Genomic DNA, 16,437 nt, shown 5'->3' with positions numbered 1-16,437 from the left:
CATGCAGGCTCAATCTAGCACCAGCGATAGCGATACGTATCGCTTAGGGCAGGGATGGAGAACCTTCGGCCCTCCAGTTGTTGCTGAACCACACATCATGCTTAAACTGTTGCAGGGCATGCTGGGATGTGTAGTTCAGCAACAGCTGGAAGGACAAAGTTTCCACATCCCTTGCTTGTGGGCATACACACGACAGATCCGTGCTTAAAATGTAAGCAATCTAGTCAGATTGCTTAGATTTTAAGCAGGGATCTCTCCGTGTGTACCCCCCTTTACAGTTCCTTTGTCTCTTCCCTATGACTCCATCAGACTTTGTACAGAGTACACATATATGGTGTCCCTATACCCAAGAGAACTAGCTGATTAAATCATAGGTGCCTTTAACAAATAGTAATTCTAGGAAGAAACAGGGAAATATTTTGTCCCATTATGCGCCAAATAAAAGTGTCATCTGTTCCATACAAAAGTAAATAAAATGTGAATGGATAGTTTAAAAATTCACAGTGAAAGGCACAACTCTTGACATCATGTCTGGTCTTGATGTGGGTGAAATCCCTTCTGTTATTAAGAGGTTAGTGAACGCAAAATATAAATAAGGAAGAGTTTTATCATATTTGTCAGTTTGTATATTTTCCCCCTGTTTTTGTTTTGTGTTGATTTTATTATATCATGACATAAATATATCTGCATTTCCTTTGCAGAACTTTTCCTTTTGCCTTAGATCTTAGTTCTGGAAGAGGTTATACATCACATAATTTAACAAAGGTATGTATAGTACCCTCCTCCACAATCTGTATTACATATGTAGGGCACTTTTAAAGTAGCAATCCCACTTACTGTACAATATTTTATTTAAATAGCAGGTCAAGTCCCTTTTAAACATGCATCTTGTCATTATTTCCTGCACAAAATCTCAAGGGGGTTCCAAAACCTCCTTTCTCGCTACATCATGGGGGTCATTCCGAGTTGATCGGTCACTAGGTACTTTTAGCAGCCGTGCAAATGCATAGTCGCTGCCCACGGGGAAGTGTATCTTCGCTTTGCAAGTGTGTGAATGCGTGTGCAGCCAAGCGGGACGAAAAAGTTTTTAGCAGTTTCTGAGTAGCTCTGGACTTACTCAGCCCTTGCGATCACTTCAGTCTTTTTGGTCGCGGAAATTAGCGCCAGACGCCCGCCCTGCAAACGCTTGGACACTCCTGCGTTTTTCCAAACACTCCCTGAAAACGGTCAGTTGACACCCACAAACGTCTTCTTCCTGTCTGTCTTTTTGCGATCGGCTGTGCGAATGGATTTTTCGTTAAATCCATCGCCCAGCAACGATCCGCTTTGTACCCGTACGACACGCCTGCACATTGCGGTGCATACGCATGCGCAGTATTAACCTGTTCGCTGCGCTGCAAAAAATGTCAGTGAGCGATCAACTTGGAATGACCACCCCATGTGTCATGTGACAGTAGTTCCCATGGTAGTCCAGGATCCTAGATTACTAATAGAATCCTGAAGAAAACAAAACAAAGCAAAATGCTACATAATCAAACCTTGTAAGTAAGGTGCTCCAGTAGCTTAGGGACAAATGGACATAGGGAAATTGTTTAGTACCTAGAAGGTCTGAATTGGTCCAAAGAGCATTTCTTGAGACTGGGAGTCATGTTGTTGAGGCAGACAAGGAAATACTTATATATTGAGAAAGGCTGATTAGTTTGGTCAAGGCAGGGTCCAGCGTGCTGAAGTCAGTGCGCAAGAGGCCAGAAGGGATTGGATATAGTGAACAGGTTCTAAGATTGAAAGGAATGAAGTGTCTATGAAGAAAGACTTGCAAAAGTTAGGACCAGGCATTGTGCCAGGAGTAGGGTGGCCAATCCCGGGCCAATTTTTCAATCCCGGGTATCGGGATTGAAAAATGGTCAATCCCAGGATACCCGAGATTGGCTTTCTTGAGTGTCCGCCTATCCCCGCCTCTCCCCACCCCGCCCGGCACAAAAAACTCCCCAAACTGCACGGGCAGGCGGGTGAGGAACTTCTTCTGACTAGGTGCCGGTGACGGGCGTCTCTCTTTGGGGCTCGGCGGCGACTGATGGGCGGGTGACTGCGCAGTGTGACCTCAGAGTCAGAGGTCATGCTGCGCAGGGGGAGCCAGGCAGCGTTGAACGTCCTGAGGATGCTCAATGCTGCCCAGCATTAAAAACACAAAGGGACGCCTGATCCCACAATCCCCGGGATTGGAGCTCGGCCTATTTTTGGCTTAAATCCCGGGATCCCACCGATCCTGGGATTGGCCACCCTAGCCAGGAGCCAGCAATATTGTAATATAAAAAATCTCATGGATAATTCTGCCATTGACAATTGCAAATTAGCAACATGGTGAATTTCTACGCATCCAAAAACTTCTTGGAATCGCTCATTGGACAGTAACCATGGAAACCTAAAAAGTGCCAGTGGTAGTCTCTGGGGGCTGGCTGTCATCAACAAATAATAAAATAATTAGATTTACTTACTACTTTTCTGTGGTCTTACGGTTTCAAATGTGCACGTTTTGTCTTCCTCCTAAATGTACTTTAAGTATCATGGAATAATAATAGATATTTTTCTGTAGAGCTGTAAATAAACTTGAAATGGAATTATGTATTTTTATACTGCTTGGAGTCCTGTTCAGTATTTCAGATCGCTCATTCTCGGAATTATGGATGTGATGCATAGGTTATTTTATCGGTTAGCATTACTTCCTCACAGCACTGAGGTCATGGGTTCCATTCCCACCGTGGCCCAACTGTGGAATTTGTATATTTTCCCCATACTTGCGTGGGTTTCCTCTGGTTACTTCGTTTTACTCCCACAATCCAAAAATATACTTTTAAGTTAATTGGCTCCCATCTAAAATTAACCCTAGTGAGTAAGTGTGTGTGTGTGTGTGTGTGTGTGTGTGCATGTAGTAGGGAAAATAGACTGTAAGCTCCACTGGGACAGGGAGTGATGTTAATGGCCAAAAATTATTTGTAAAGCGCTGTGGAATATGTGCGCTATATAAATAACTGGTAATAATTATCTGATCTTCTCTCATACAGCATAAACAAAATAAAATACACATTGGTGGTCATTCCGAGTTGTTCGCTCGTTGCCAATTTTCGCTATGCTGCGATTTGCTGCTAAATGCGCATGCGTATGGTACGCAGCGCGCATGCGCTTTGTTATTTAACTAAAAACTTAGTAGCAGTTTTACTGTTGTTCGTGTGGCGCTTTTCAGTCGCACTGCTGATCGGTGAGTGATTGACAGGAAAGGGCCGTTTCTGGGTGGCAACTGCCCGTTTTCAGGGAGTGTGCTAAAAAACGCAAGCGTGCCAGGTAAAAACGCAGGAATGACTGGAAAAACGGGGGAGTGGCTGGCCGAACGCAGGGCGTGTTTGTGACATCAAAGCAGGAACTAAACAGAACGAGGTGATCGCAATCTAGGAGTAGGTCTGGAGCTACTCAGAAACTGCAAGGAATTATTTAGTAGCAGTTCTGCTAATCTTTCGTTCGCTATTCTGCTATGCTAAAATACACTCCCAGAGGGTGGCGGCCTAGCGTTTTGCAATGCTGCTAAAAGCAGCTAGTGAGCGAACAACTCGGAATGACCACCATTGTCCGTTTACAGTCTTAGAGCCAGCAGGTGTCACTGTTGCTGCTTAGTAATAAGTGTACTTCCTGCTCAAAGTGTTCAAATAAGTATAGGTATCTGCAAAATACTGGAGAGCACTGGTTCACGGGCAGCCATGTCATCAATTTTCTAGTGCTGGAAAATTGTTTCAACATTTATTTTTATCTTTAAAGAAACTATAATATTAAGACTAAGGGGTATATTCAATTGAAGTTGGATCCATTCCGACATGCATTTGTCGGAATGGATGCGACAAGGGCTATTTAATGGCCATCTCAATTCGACTTTAAAAAAAATAAGATTTTAAACCTACCGGTAAATCTTTTTCTCGTAGTCCGTAGAAGATGCTGGGGACTCCGTAAGGACCATGGGGATAGACGGGCTCCGCAGGAGACATGGGCACTTTAAGAAAGACTTTAGATCTGGTGTGCACTGGCTCCTCCCTCTATGTCCCTCCTCCAGACCTCAGTTAGAGAAACTGCCCAGCGGAGACGGACAGTACGAGGAAAGGATTTTTGTTAATCCAAGGGCAAGATTCATACCAGCCACACCAATCACACCGTATAACTTGTGATATACTATCCAGTTAACAGTATGAAAACGACATAGCATCAGTCCAAGACCGATGAGACTATAACATAACCCTTATTTCTCTGACGTCCTAAGTGGATGCTGGGACTCCGTAAGGACCATGGGGAATAGCGGCTCCGCAGGAGACTGGGCACAACTAAAAGAAAGCTTTAGACTAGCTGGTGTGCACTGGCTCCTCCCACTATGACCCTCCTCCAGACTTCAGTTAGAATCTTGTGCCCGGCTGAGCTGGATGCACACTAGGGGCTCTCCTGAGCTCCTAGACAGAAAGTATATTTTAGGTTTTTTATTTTACAGTGAGATCTGCTGGCAACAGACTCACTGCAGCGAGGGACTAAGGGGAGAAGAAGCGAACCTACCTGACTGGAGATAGTTTGGGCTTCTTAGGCTACTGGACACATTAGCTCCAGAGGGATCGAACACAGGACCCGACCTCGATCGTTCGGTCCCGGAGCCGCGCCGCCGTCCCCCTTACAGAGCCAGAAGCAAGAAGATGGTCCTGAAAATCGGCGGCAGAAGACTTCGGTCTTCAACAAGGTAGCGCACAACACTGCAGCTGTGCGCCATTGCTCCTCATGCACACCTCACACTCCGGTCAATGATGGGTGCAGGGCGCTAGGGGGGGGGGGGGGCGCCCTGAGCAGCAATATAAACACCTTGGCTGGCAAATCATCACAATATATAGTCCCAGGGCTATATGTGATAAATTACCCCTGCCAGAATTCCTGAAAAAAGCGGGAGAAAAGTCCGCCGAAAAAGGGGCGGGGCTAACTCCCTCAGCACACTGGCGCCATTTTTCCCTCACAACTCCGCTGGAAGGATCGCTCCCTGGCTCTCCCCTGCAGTATCAAGCTACAAAGGGTAAAAAAGAGAGGGGGGGCACTAAATTTAGGCGCAGTATAACTTATATAGCAGCTATAAGGGGAAATAATTCAGTTAATCCCTGTATTATTATAGCGCTCTGGTGTGTGCTGGCATACTCTCTCTCTGTCTCCCCAAAGGGCTTTGTGGGGTCCTGTCCTCTGTCAGAGCATTCCCTGTGTGTGTGTGGTGTGTTGGTACGGCTGTGTCGACATGTTTGATGAGGAGGCTTATGTGGAGGCGGAGCAGATGCCTATAAATGTGATGTCACCCCCTGCGGGGCCGACACCTGAGTGGATGGATATGTGGAAGGAATTACGTGACAGTGTCGACTCCTTACATAAAAGAACTAAAAAAATTTTTTCCCACGAATGGGAAAAAAAGGGGTAGAGGCGCTGATATGAAAATATAATGAACAAACACACAATATAACTGTATATAATTAATAATTTATTTAAGCTATAAAAGTATTTGTATATGTAGTACCGGCCGGTAGATATAATAAGATTTGTACAATCCTTAAAACAGAACAATTTAAAACAAATGCATTCCTGTATCTAGAAAGCTAAACTCCTGAGTATCCTTTATAATAAACACGTATCCAAATGCTCGTAATGAGTACGTGTGTCCAACTTCGTGATTAAAGTCACTCTTCCCATCCGCTGGTAGCAGTTCCTTTACATGCGGACATATCTGGAAGTCCAGTGAATATGTTAAATCCAAAGTAGGTTTGTATGATACTCAGAATAGGGTATTAATATGCTCAATAACTTTCACTGTGAAGCAGTCTCTTAGTTTGTTATAACCCAGGGTAGGCACACTATAAGCAGTCTTTTAATCTCTATGCAACAAGATGGGCACACTTATCTTTCGTGCAAGTGCTTGTTTAAATGGGAAAACTAGACGGCAAAGATTTCTATTGGCAGGAGGTGTATGATAATGTGCTCACCTCGTCCTCCACACTGGTCAAGATGCCGCTTCCAAATCAGGCTGCCAGCGTTGTTTCAAACGCTCGTCTTTGCCACCTCCGTTTCACAAGCTACTCCCTCTGTGCCATAACGCTGGGCTCTATGCTGCACCCGGGCTGACCGGCAATTGATGCTCCTAGTGCCGCCTGCCTCCAAACCAGGTCACCGGCGCTGTTGGAGCGCTCGTCTCTCCTGCAGCCGTCTCCTAGTCAGTCGCCTCTTTGCCTGCAGTGTCGGGCTCCACGCTGCCGTATGGCGTTTCTCTGCCTTTAGATACAATCGGCAGCTTCTTCAGAGCATACAGACAGTTCCCAGGAGCAAAAGTCCTCCCCCGCTTCCTCTAAGTCTACAGCATGACGCTGGGGCTCCACATTTATGTTCTGAAGAAGCTGCCGATTGTATCTAAAGGCAGAGAAACGCGTAAACTTCTTTACCATTGTACCCCAAGCCGGTATTCTTATTCACTGGTTCATATGCTCTGTAATTGAGCTGATACCTGAGGAGGAGCGGCACGGAGAACAACTACTGCCATACGGCAGCGTGGAGCCCGACACTGCAGGCAAAGAGGCGACTGACTAGGAGACGGCTGCAGGAGAGACGAGCGCTCCAACAGCGCCGGTGACCTGGTTTGGAGGCAGGCGGCACTAGGAGCATCAATTGCCGGTCAGCCCGGGTGCAGCATAGAGCCCAGCGTTATGGCACAGAGGGAGTAGCTTGTGAAACGGAGGTGGGAAAGACGAGCGTTTGAAACAACGCTGGCAGCCTGATTTGGAAGCGGCATCTTGACCAGTGTGGAGGACGAGGTGAGCACATTATCATACACCTCCTGCCAATAGAAATCTTTGCCGTCTAGTTTTCCCATTTAAACAAGCACTTGCACGAAAGATAAGTGTGCCCCTATTGTTGCATAGAGATTAAAAGACTGCTTATAGTGTGCCTACCCTGGGTTATAACAAACTAAGAGACTGCTTCACAGTGAAAGTTATTGAGCATATTAATACCCTATTCTGAGTATCATACAAACCTACTTTGGATTTAACATATTCACTGGACTTCCAGATATGTCCGCATGTAAAGGAACTGCTACCAGCGGACGGGAAGAGTGACTTTAATCACAAAGTTGGACACACGTACTCATTACGAGCATTTGGATACGTGTTTATTATAAAGGATACTCAGGAGTGTAGCTTTCTAGATACAGGAATGCATTTGTTTTAAATTGTTCTGTTTTAAGGATTGTACAAATCATATTATATCTACCGGCCAGTACTACATATACAAATACTTTTATAGCTTAAATAAATTATTAATTATATACACTGTTATATTGTGTGTTTGTTCATTATATTTTCATATCAGCGCCTCTACCCCTTTTTTTCCATTCGTGGGAAAAACATTTTTTAGTTCTTTTTTGTTTTATAGTGGGATGAGCACACCCACTTTTAGAGGCTGCAGATATCAAAATATTATCAGCTTGCGCTGGGTTATCTTTCTTTAAATTTCTCTAACGTCCTAAGTGGATGCTGGGGACTCCGTAAGGACCATGGGGAATAGCGGCTCCGCAGGAGACTGGGCACATCTAAAGAAAGCTTTAGGACTATCTGGTGTGCACTGGCTCCTCCCCCTATGACCCTCCTCCAAGCCTCAGTTAGATCTCTAACTGATGGTCCGAGTCGCATCTTCAGATGCATCAGCGGATAACCCTGTCACCAAGGACAAGGGTGTCCCTCCTGTGGTGGTTGCAGAGTGCTCATCTTCTAGAGGGCCGCAGATTCGGCATTCAGGACTGGGTCCTGATGACCACGGATGCCAGCCTGCGAGGCTGGGGAGCAGTCACACAGGGAAGGAATATCCAGGGCTTATGGTCAAGCCAGGAGACATCACTTCACATAAATATCCTGAAGCTAAGGGCCATTTACAATGCTCTAAGCTTAGCAAGACCTCTGCTTCGAGGTCAGCCGGTGTTGATCCAGTTGGATAACATCACGGCAGTCACCCACGTAAACAGACAGGGTGGCACAAGAAGCAGGAGGGCAATGGCAGAAGCTGCAAGGATTCTTCGCTGGGCGGAAAATCATGTGATAGCACTGTCAGCAGTATTCATTCCGGGAGTGGACAACTGGGAAGCAGACTTCCTCAGCACGACCTCCACCCGGGAGAGTGGAGACTTCACCCAGAAGTCTTCCACATGATTATAAACCGTTGGGAAAAACTCGACAGGTATTGCGCCAGGTCAAGGGACCCTCAGGCAATAGCTGTAGACGCTCTGGTAACACCGTGGGTGTACCAGTCAGTGTATGTGTTCCCTCCTCTGCCTCTCATACCCAAGGTACTGAGATTGATAAGATGGAGAGGAGTAAGCACTATATTCGTGGCTCCGGATTGGCCAAGAAGGACTTGGTAACCGGAACTTCAAGAGATGCTCACGGAGGATCCGTGGCCTCTACCTCTATGAAGGGACCTGCTCCAGCAAGGACCCTGTCTGTTCCAAGACTTACCGCGGCTGCGTTTGACGGCATGGCGGTTGAACGCCGGATCCTGAAGGAAAAAAGGCATTCCGGATGAAGTCATCCCTATCCTGATCAAAGCCAGGAAGGATGTAACCGCAAAACATTATCACCGCATTTGGCGAAAATATGTTGCGTGGTGCGAGGCCAGTAAGGCCCGACGGAGGAAATTCAACTGGGTCGATTCCTACATTTCCTGCAAACAGGAGTGTCTATGGGCCTGAAATTGGGGTCCATTAAGGTTAAAATTTCGGCCCTGTCAATTTTCTTCCAAAAAGAACTAGCTTCAGTCCCTGAAGTTCAGACGTTTGTAAAAGGGTCACTGCATATACAGCCTCCTTTTGTGCCTTCAGTGGCACTTTGGGATCTCAATGTAGTTTTTGGGTTCCAAAAGTCACATTGGTTTGAACCACTTAAATCTGTGGAGTTAAAATATCTCACATGGAAAGTGGTCATGCTGTTGGCCCTGGCCTGGGCCAGGCGCGTGTCAGAATTGGCGGCTTTATCCTGTAAAAGCCCTTATCTGATTTTCCATTCGGACAGGGCGGAATTGAGGACTCGTCCTCAGTTTCTCCCTAAGGTGGTTTCAGCGTTTCACCTGAACCAACCTATTGTGGTGCCTGTGGCTACTAGGGACTTGGAGGACTCCAAGTTGCTAGACGTTGTCAGGGCCCTGAAAATATATGTTTCCAGGACGGCTGGAGTCAGGAAAACTGACTCGCTGTTTATCCTGTATGCACCCAACAAGCTGGGTGCTCCTGCTTCTAAGCAGACTATTGCTCGTTGGATTTGTAGTACAATTCAGCTTGCACATTCTGTGGCAGGCCTGCCACAGCCAAAAATCTGTAAATGCCCACTCCACAAGGAAGGTGGGCTCATCTTGGGCGGCTGCCCGAGGGGTCTCGGCTTTACAACTTTGCCGAGCAGCTACTTGGTCAGGAGCAAATACGTTTGTAAAATTCTACAAAATTGATACCCTGGCTGAGGAGGACCTGGAGTTCTCTCATTTGGTGCTGCAGAGTCATCCGCACTCTCCCGCCCGTTTGGGAGCTTTGGTATAATCCCCATGGTCCTTACGGAGTCCCCAGCATCCACTTAGGACGTTAGAGAAAATAAGAATTTACTTACCGATAATTCTATTTCTCGTAGTCCGTAGTGGATGCTGGGCGCCCATCCCAAGTGCGGATTGTCTGCAATACTGGTACATAGTTATTGTTACCAAAAAATCGGGTTATTGCTGTAGTGAGCCATCTTTTCTAGAGGCTCCTCTGTTATCATGCTGTTAACTGGGTTCAGATCACAAGTTGTACAGTGTGATTGGTGTGGCTGGTATGAGTCTTACCCGGGATTCAAAATCCTTCCTTATTGTGTACGCTCGTCCGGGCACAGTATCCTAACTGAGGCTTGGAGGAGGGTCATAGGGGGAGGAGCCAGTGCACACCAGATAGTCCTAAAGCTTTCTTTAGATGTGCCCAGTCTCCTGCGGAGCCGCTATTCCCCATGGTCCTTACGGAGTCCCCAGCATCCACTACGGACTACGAGAAATAGAATTATCGGTAAGTAAATTCTTATTTTTTCTCCTTACATAAAAGGTTTGACGACATACCGAATATGGGACAGCCGGCTTTTCAGCCTGTGCCTGCCCAGGTGTCTCAAAAGCCATCAGGGGCTCTAAAACGCCCGCTACCTCAGATGGCAGACACAGATGTCGACACGGATACTGACTCCAGTGTCGACGACGATGAGACTAATGTAACTTCCAATAGGGCCACACGTTACATGATTGAGGCTATGAAAAATGTGTTGCACATTTCTGATGTTACCCCAGGTACCACAAAAAAGGGTATTATGTTTGGAGAGAAAAAACTACCAGTAGTTTTTCCTCCATCTAAGGAGTTAAATGAAGTGTGTGAAGAAGCGTGGGCTTCCCCCGATAAGAAACTAGTAATTTCTAAAAGGTTTTCTCTAACGTCCTAAGTGGATGCTGGGGACTCCGTAAGGACCATGGGGAATAGCGGCTCCGCAGGAGACTGGGCACAAAAGTAAAAGCTTTAGGACTACCTGGTGTGCACTGGCTCCTCCCCCTATGACCCTCCTCCAAGCCTCAGTTAGATTTTTGTGCCCGAACGAGAAGGGTGCACACTAGGTGGCTCTCCTGAGCTGCTTAGTGAAAAGTTTAGTTTTAGGTTTTTTATTTTCAGTGAGACCTGCTGGCAACAGGCTCACTGCACCGAGGGACTAAGGGGAGAAGAAGCGAACTCACCTGCGTGCAGAGTGGATTGGGCTTCTTAGGCTACTGGACATTAGCTCCAGAGGGACGATCACAGGCCCAGCCATGGATGGGTCCCAGAGCCGCGCCGCCGGCCCCCTTACAGAGCCAGAAGACTGAAGAGGTCCGGGAAATCGGCGGCAGAAGACGTCCTGTCTTCAATAAGGTAGCGCACAGCACCGCAGCTGTGCGCCATTGCTCTCAGCACACTTCACACTCCGGTCACTGAGGGTGCAGGGCGCTGGGGGGGGGCGCCCTGAGACGCAATAAAAACACCTTAGATGGCTAAAAATACATCACATATAGCTCCTGGGCTATATGGATGCATTTAACCCCTGCCAGAATACATAGAAAAACGGGAGATAGGCTCCGCCCCCTTATTGGCGGCCTTATCTCCTCAGCACACTGGCGCCATTTTCCCTCACAGCTCCGTTGGAGGGAAGCTCCCTGTCTCTCCCCTGCAGTCACTACACTACAGAAAGGGTTAAAAAAGAGAGGGGGGGCACTAATTACGCGCAGTATTAAACATACAGCAGCTATAAAGGGAAAAACACTTATATAAGGTTATCCCTGTATATATATAGCGCTCTGGTGTGTGCTGGCAAACTCTCCCTCTGTCTCCCCAAAGGGCTAGTGGGGTCCTGTCCTCTATCAGAGCATTCCCTGTTTGTGTGCTGTATGTCGGTACGTTTGTGTCGACATGTATGAGGAGAAAAATGATGTGGAGACGGAGCAGATTGCCTGTAATAGTGATGTCACCCCCTAGGGGGTCGACACCTGAGTGGATGAACTGTTGGAAGGAATACGTGACAGTGTCAGCTCTGTATAAAAGACAGTGGTTGACATGAGACAGCCGGCTACTCAGCTTGTGCCTGTCCAGACGTCTCATAGGCCGTCAGGGGCTCTAAAGCGCCCGTTACCTCAGATGGCAGATATAGACGCCGACACGGATACTGACTCCAGTGTCGACGGTGAAGAGACAAATGTGACTTCCAGTAGGGCCACACGTTACATGATTGAGGCAATGAAAAATGTTTTACACATTTCTGATAATACGAGTACCACCAAAAAGGGGTATTATGTTCGGTGAGAAAAAACTACCTGTAGTTTTCCTGAATCTGAGAAATTAAATGAGGTGTGTGATGATGCACGGTTTTCCCCCGATAACAACTGATAATTTCTAAAATGTTATTGGCATTATATCCTTTCCCGCCAGAGGTTAGGGTGCGTTGGGAAACACCCCCTAGGGTGGATAAAGCGCTCACACGCTTGTAAGGGCTCTACCCTCTCCTGAGATGGCCGCCCTTAAGGATCCTGCTGATAGAAAGCAGGAGGGTATCCTAAAATGTATTTACACACATACTGGTGTTATACTGCGACCAGCAATCGCCTCAGCCTGGATGTGCAGTGCTGGCTTGGCGTGGTCAGATTCCCTGACTAAAAATATTGATACCCTAGATAGGGACAGTATATTTTTGCCTATAGAGCATTTAAAGGATGCATTTCTATATATGCGAGATGCACAGAGGGATATTTGCACTCTGGCATCAAGAGTAAGTGCGCTGTCCATTTCTGCCAGAAGAGGGTTATGGACGCGACAGTGGTCAGGTGATGCGGATTCCAAACGGCATATGGAAGTATTGCCGTATAAAGGGGAGGAGTTATTTGGGGTCGGTCTATCGGACCTGGTGGCCACGGCAACGGCTGGGAAATCCACCTTTTTACCCCAGGTCACCTCTCAGCAGAAAAAGACACCGTCTTTTCAGGCTCAATCCTTTCGTCCCCATAAGGGCAAGCGGGCAAAAGGCCACTCATATCTGCCCCGGGGCAGAGGAAGGGGAAAAAGACTGCAGCAGGCAGCCTCTTCCCAGGAACAGAAGCCCTCCCCCGCTTCTGCCAAGTCCTCAGTATGACGCTGGGGCCTTACAAGCGGACTCAGGTACGGTGGGGGGTCATCTCAAGAATTTCAGCGCGCAGTGGGCTCACTCGCAAGTGGACCCCTGGATCCTGCAGGTAATTTCTCAGGGGTACAAATTGGAATTCGAGACGTCTCCCCCTCGCCGGTTTCTGAAGTCTGCTTTACCAACGTCTCCCTCCGACAGGGAGGCGGTATTGGAAGCCATTCACAAGCTGTATTCCCAGCAGGTGATAATCAAGGTACCCCTCCTACAACAGGGAAAGGGGTATTATTCCACGCTGTTTGTGGTACCGAAGCCGGACGGCTCGGTGAGACCTATTTTAAATCTGAAATCCTTGAACACTTACATACAAAGGTTCAAATTCAAGATGGAGTCACTCAGAGCAGTGATAGCGAACCTGGAAGAAGGGGACTATATGGTGTCTCTGGACATCAAGGATGCTTACCTCCATGTCCCAATTTACCCTTCTCACCAAGGGTACCTCAGGTTTGTGGTACAGAACTGTCACTATCAGTTTTAGACGCTGCCGTTTGGATTGTCCACGGCACCCCGGGTCTTTACCAAGGTAATGGCCGAAATGATGATTCTTCTTCGAAGAAAAGGCGTCTTAATTATCCCTTACTTGGACGATCTCCTGATAAGGGCAAGGTCCAGGGAACAGTTAGAGGTCGGAGTAGCACTATCTCAAGTAGTGCTACGACAGCACGGGTGGATTCTAAATATTCCAAAATCGCAGCTGATTCCGACGACACGTCTGCTGTTCCTAGGGATGATTCTGGACACAGTCCAGAAAAAGGTGTTTCTCCCGGAGGAGAAAGCCAGGGAGTTATCCGAGCTAGTCAGGAACCTCCTAAAACCAGGCCAAGTGTCAGTGCATCAATGCACAAGGGTCCTGGGAAAAATGGTGGCTTCTTACGAAGCTATTCCATTCGGCAGATTCCACGCAAGAACTTTTCAGTGGGATCTGCTGGACAAATGGTCCGGATCGCATCTTCAGATGCATCAGCTGATAACCCTGTCTCCAATGACAAGGGTGTCTCTCCTGTGGTGGTTGTAGAGTGCTCATCTTCTAGAGGGCCGCAGATTCGGCATTCAGGACTGGGTCCTGGTGACCACGGATGCCAGCCTGAGAGGCTGGGGAGCAGTCACACAGGGAAGAAATTTCCAGGGCTTGTGGTCAAGCCTGGAGACATCACTTCACATAAATATCCTGGAGCTAAGAGCCATCTACAATGCTCTGAGCCTAGCAAGACCTCTGCTTCAAGGTCAGCCGGTGCTGATCCAGTCGGACAACATCACGGCAGTCGCCCACGTAAACAGACAGGGCGGCACAAGAAGCAGGAGGGCAATGACAGAAGTTGCAAGGATTCTTCGCTGGGCAGAAAATCATGTGATAGCACTGTCAGCAGTGTTCATTCCGGGTGTGGACAACTGGGAAGCAGACTTCCTCAGCAGACACGACCTCCACCCGGGGGAGTGGGGACTTCACCCAGAAGTCTTCCACATGATTGTGAACCGTTGGGAAAAACCAAAGGTGGACATGATGGCGTCCCGCCTCAACAAAAAAACTAGACAGATATTGCGCCAGGTCAAGGGACCCTCAGGCAATAGCTGTGGACGCTCTGGTAACACCATGGGTGTACCAGTCAGTGTATGTGTTCCCTCCTCTGCCTCTCATACCCAAGGTACTGAGGATCATAAGAAGGAGAGGAGTAATGACTATACTCGTGGCTCCGGATTGGCCAAGAAGGACTTGGTACCCGGAACTTCAAGAGATGCTCACGGAGGACCCGTGGCCTCTACCTCTAAGAAAGGACCTGCTCCAGCAGGGACCCTGTCTCTTCCAAGACTTACCGCGGCTGCGTTTGACGGCATGGCGGTTGAACGCCGGATCCTGAAGGAAAAAGGCATTCCGGATGAAGTCATCCCTACCCTGATCAAAGCCAGGAAGGATGTAACCGTACAACATTATCACCGTATTTGGCGTAAATATGTTGCGTGGTGCGAGGCCAGGAAGGCCCCTACAGAGGAATTTCAACTGGGTCGTTTCCTGCATTTCCTACAAACAGGACTGTCTATGGGCCTAAAATTAGGGTCCATTAAGGTTCAGATTTCGGCCCTGTCGATTTTCTTCCAAAAAGAACTGGCTTCAGTTCCTGAAGTACAGACGTTTGTCAAGGGGGTACTGCATATACAACCTCCTTTTGTGCCTCCAGTGGCACCTTGGGATCTAAATGTAGTTTTGGGACTCCTAAAATCACATTGGTTTGAACCACTTTCCACTGTGGACTTAAAATATCTCACATGGAAGGTGGTAATGCTGTTAGCCCTGGCTTCAGCCAGGCGTGTCTCAGAATTGGCGGCTTTATCCTATAAAAGCCCTTACCTAATTTTTCATACGGATAGGGCAGAATTGAGGACTCGTCCTCAATTTCTCCCTAAGGTGGTTTCGGCATTTCACTTGAACCAGCCTATTGTGGTGCCTGCGGCTACTAGGGACTTGGAGGACTCCAAGTTGCTGGACGTAGTCAGGGCCCTGAAAATATATGTTTCCAGGACGGCTGGAGTCAGAAAATCTGACTCGCTATTTATCCTGTATGCACCCAACAAGCTGGGTGCTCCTGCTTCTAAGCAGACTATTGCTCGCTGGATTTGTAGTACAATTCAGCTTGCACATTCTGTGGCAGGCCTGCCACAGCCAAAATCTGTAAATGCCCATTCCACAAGGAAGGTGGGCTCATCTTGGGCGGCTGCCCGAGGGGTCTCGGCTTTACAACTTTGCCGAGCAGCTACTTGGTCAGGGGCAAACACGTTTGCTAAATTCTACAAATTTGATACCCTGGCTGAGGAGGACCTTGAGTTCTCTCATTCGGTGCTGCAGAGTCATCCGCACTCTCCCGCCCGTTTGGGAGCTTTGGTATAATCCCCATGGTCCTTACGGAGTCCCCAGCATCCACTAGGACGTTAGAGAAAATAAGAATTTACTTACCGATAATTCTATTTCTCATAGTCCGTAGTGGATGCTGGGCGCCCATCCCAAGTGCGGATTGTCTGCAATACTTGTACATAGTTATTGTTACAAAAATCGGGTTATTATTGTTGTGAGCCATCTTTTCAGAGGCTCCTCTGTTATCATGCTGTTAACTGGGTTCAGATCACAGGTTGTACGGTGTGATTGGTGTGGCTGGTATGAGTCTTACCCGGGATTCAATATCCTTCCTTATTGTGTACGCTCGTCCGGGCACAGTATCCTAACTGAGGCTTGGAGGAGGGTCCTAGGGGGAGGAGCCAGTGCACACCAGGTAGTCCTAAAGCTTTTACTTTTGTGCCCAGTCTCCTGCGGAGCCGCTATTCCCCATGGTCCTTACGGAGTCCCCAGCATCCACTACGGACTATGAGAAATAGAATTATCGGTAAGTAAATTCTTATTATTAATGACGTACCCTTTCCCGCCAGAGGATAGGTCACGTTGGGAAACATCCCCTAGGGTGGATAAAGCGCTCACACGCTTGTCAAAAAAGGTGGCACTACCGTCTCCGGATACGGCCGCCCTAAAGGAACCTGCTGATAGAAAGCAGGAGGCTATCCTGAAGTCTGTATATACACACACAGGTATTATACTGAGACCAGCTATTGCTTCAGCATGGATGTGCAGTGCTGCAGCTGCGTGGTCAGATACCCTAGACAG

At 47.8% G+C, this 16,437-nt stretch overlaps 1 protein-coding gene across 3 annotated transcripts in view; it reads left to right on the top strand.

Moving 5' to 3' along the window:
• The window catches only part of NDUFAF5 (NADH:ubiquinone oxidoreductase complex assembly factor 5), a 97,106-nt gene that overhangs the window by 18,735 nt on the left and 61,934 nt on the right, over nucleotides 1-16,437 (top strand). For all 3 annotated transcript variants that reach the window (XM_063918538.1, XM_063918537.1, XM_063918536.1), the window contains exon 3: nucleotides 702-765. In XM_063918538.1, the coding sequence (XP_063774608.1) occupies nucleotides 702-765 (64 nt within the window). The remainder of the gene's footprint in view (nucleotides 1-701; nucleotides 766-16,437) is intronic.

The sequence above is a fragment of the Pseudophryne corroboree genome, chromosome 4, assembly GCF_028390025.1.
Source record: "Pseudophryne corroboree isolate aPseCor3 chromosome 4, aPseCor3.hap2, whole genome shotgun sequence".
NCBI classification, from domain to species: Eukaryota; Metazoa; Chordata; class Amphibia; order Anura; family Myobatrachidae; genus Pseudophryne; species Pseudophryne corroboree.
The sequence above is the reverse complement of the archived record's forward strand: the minus strand, read 5'-3'. Positions and strand labels throughout refer to the sequence as shown.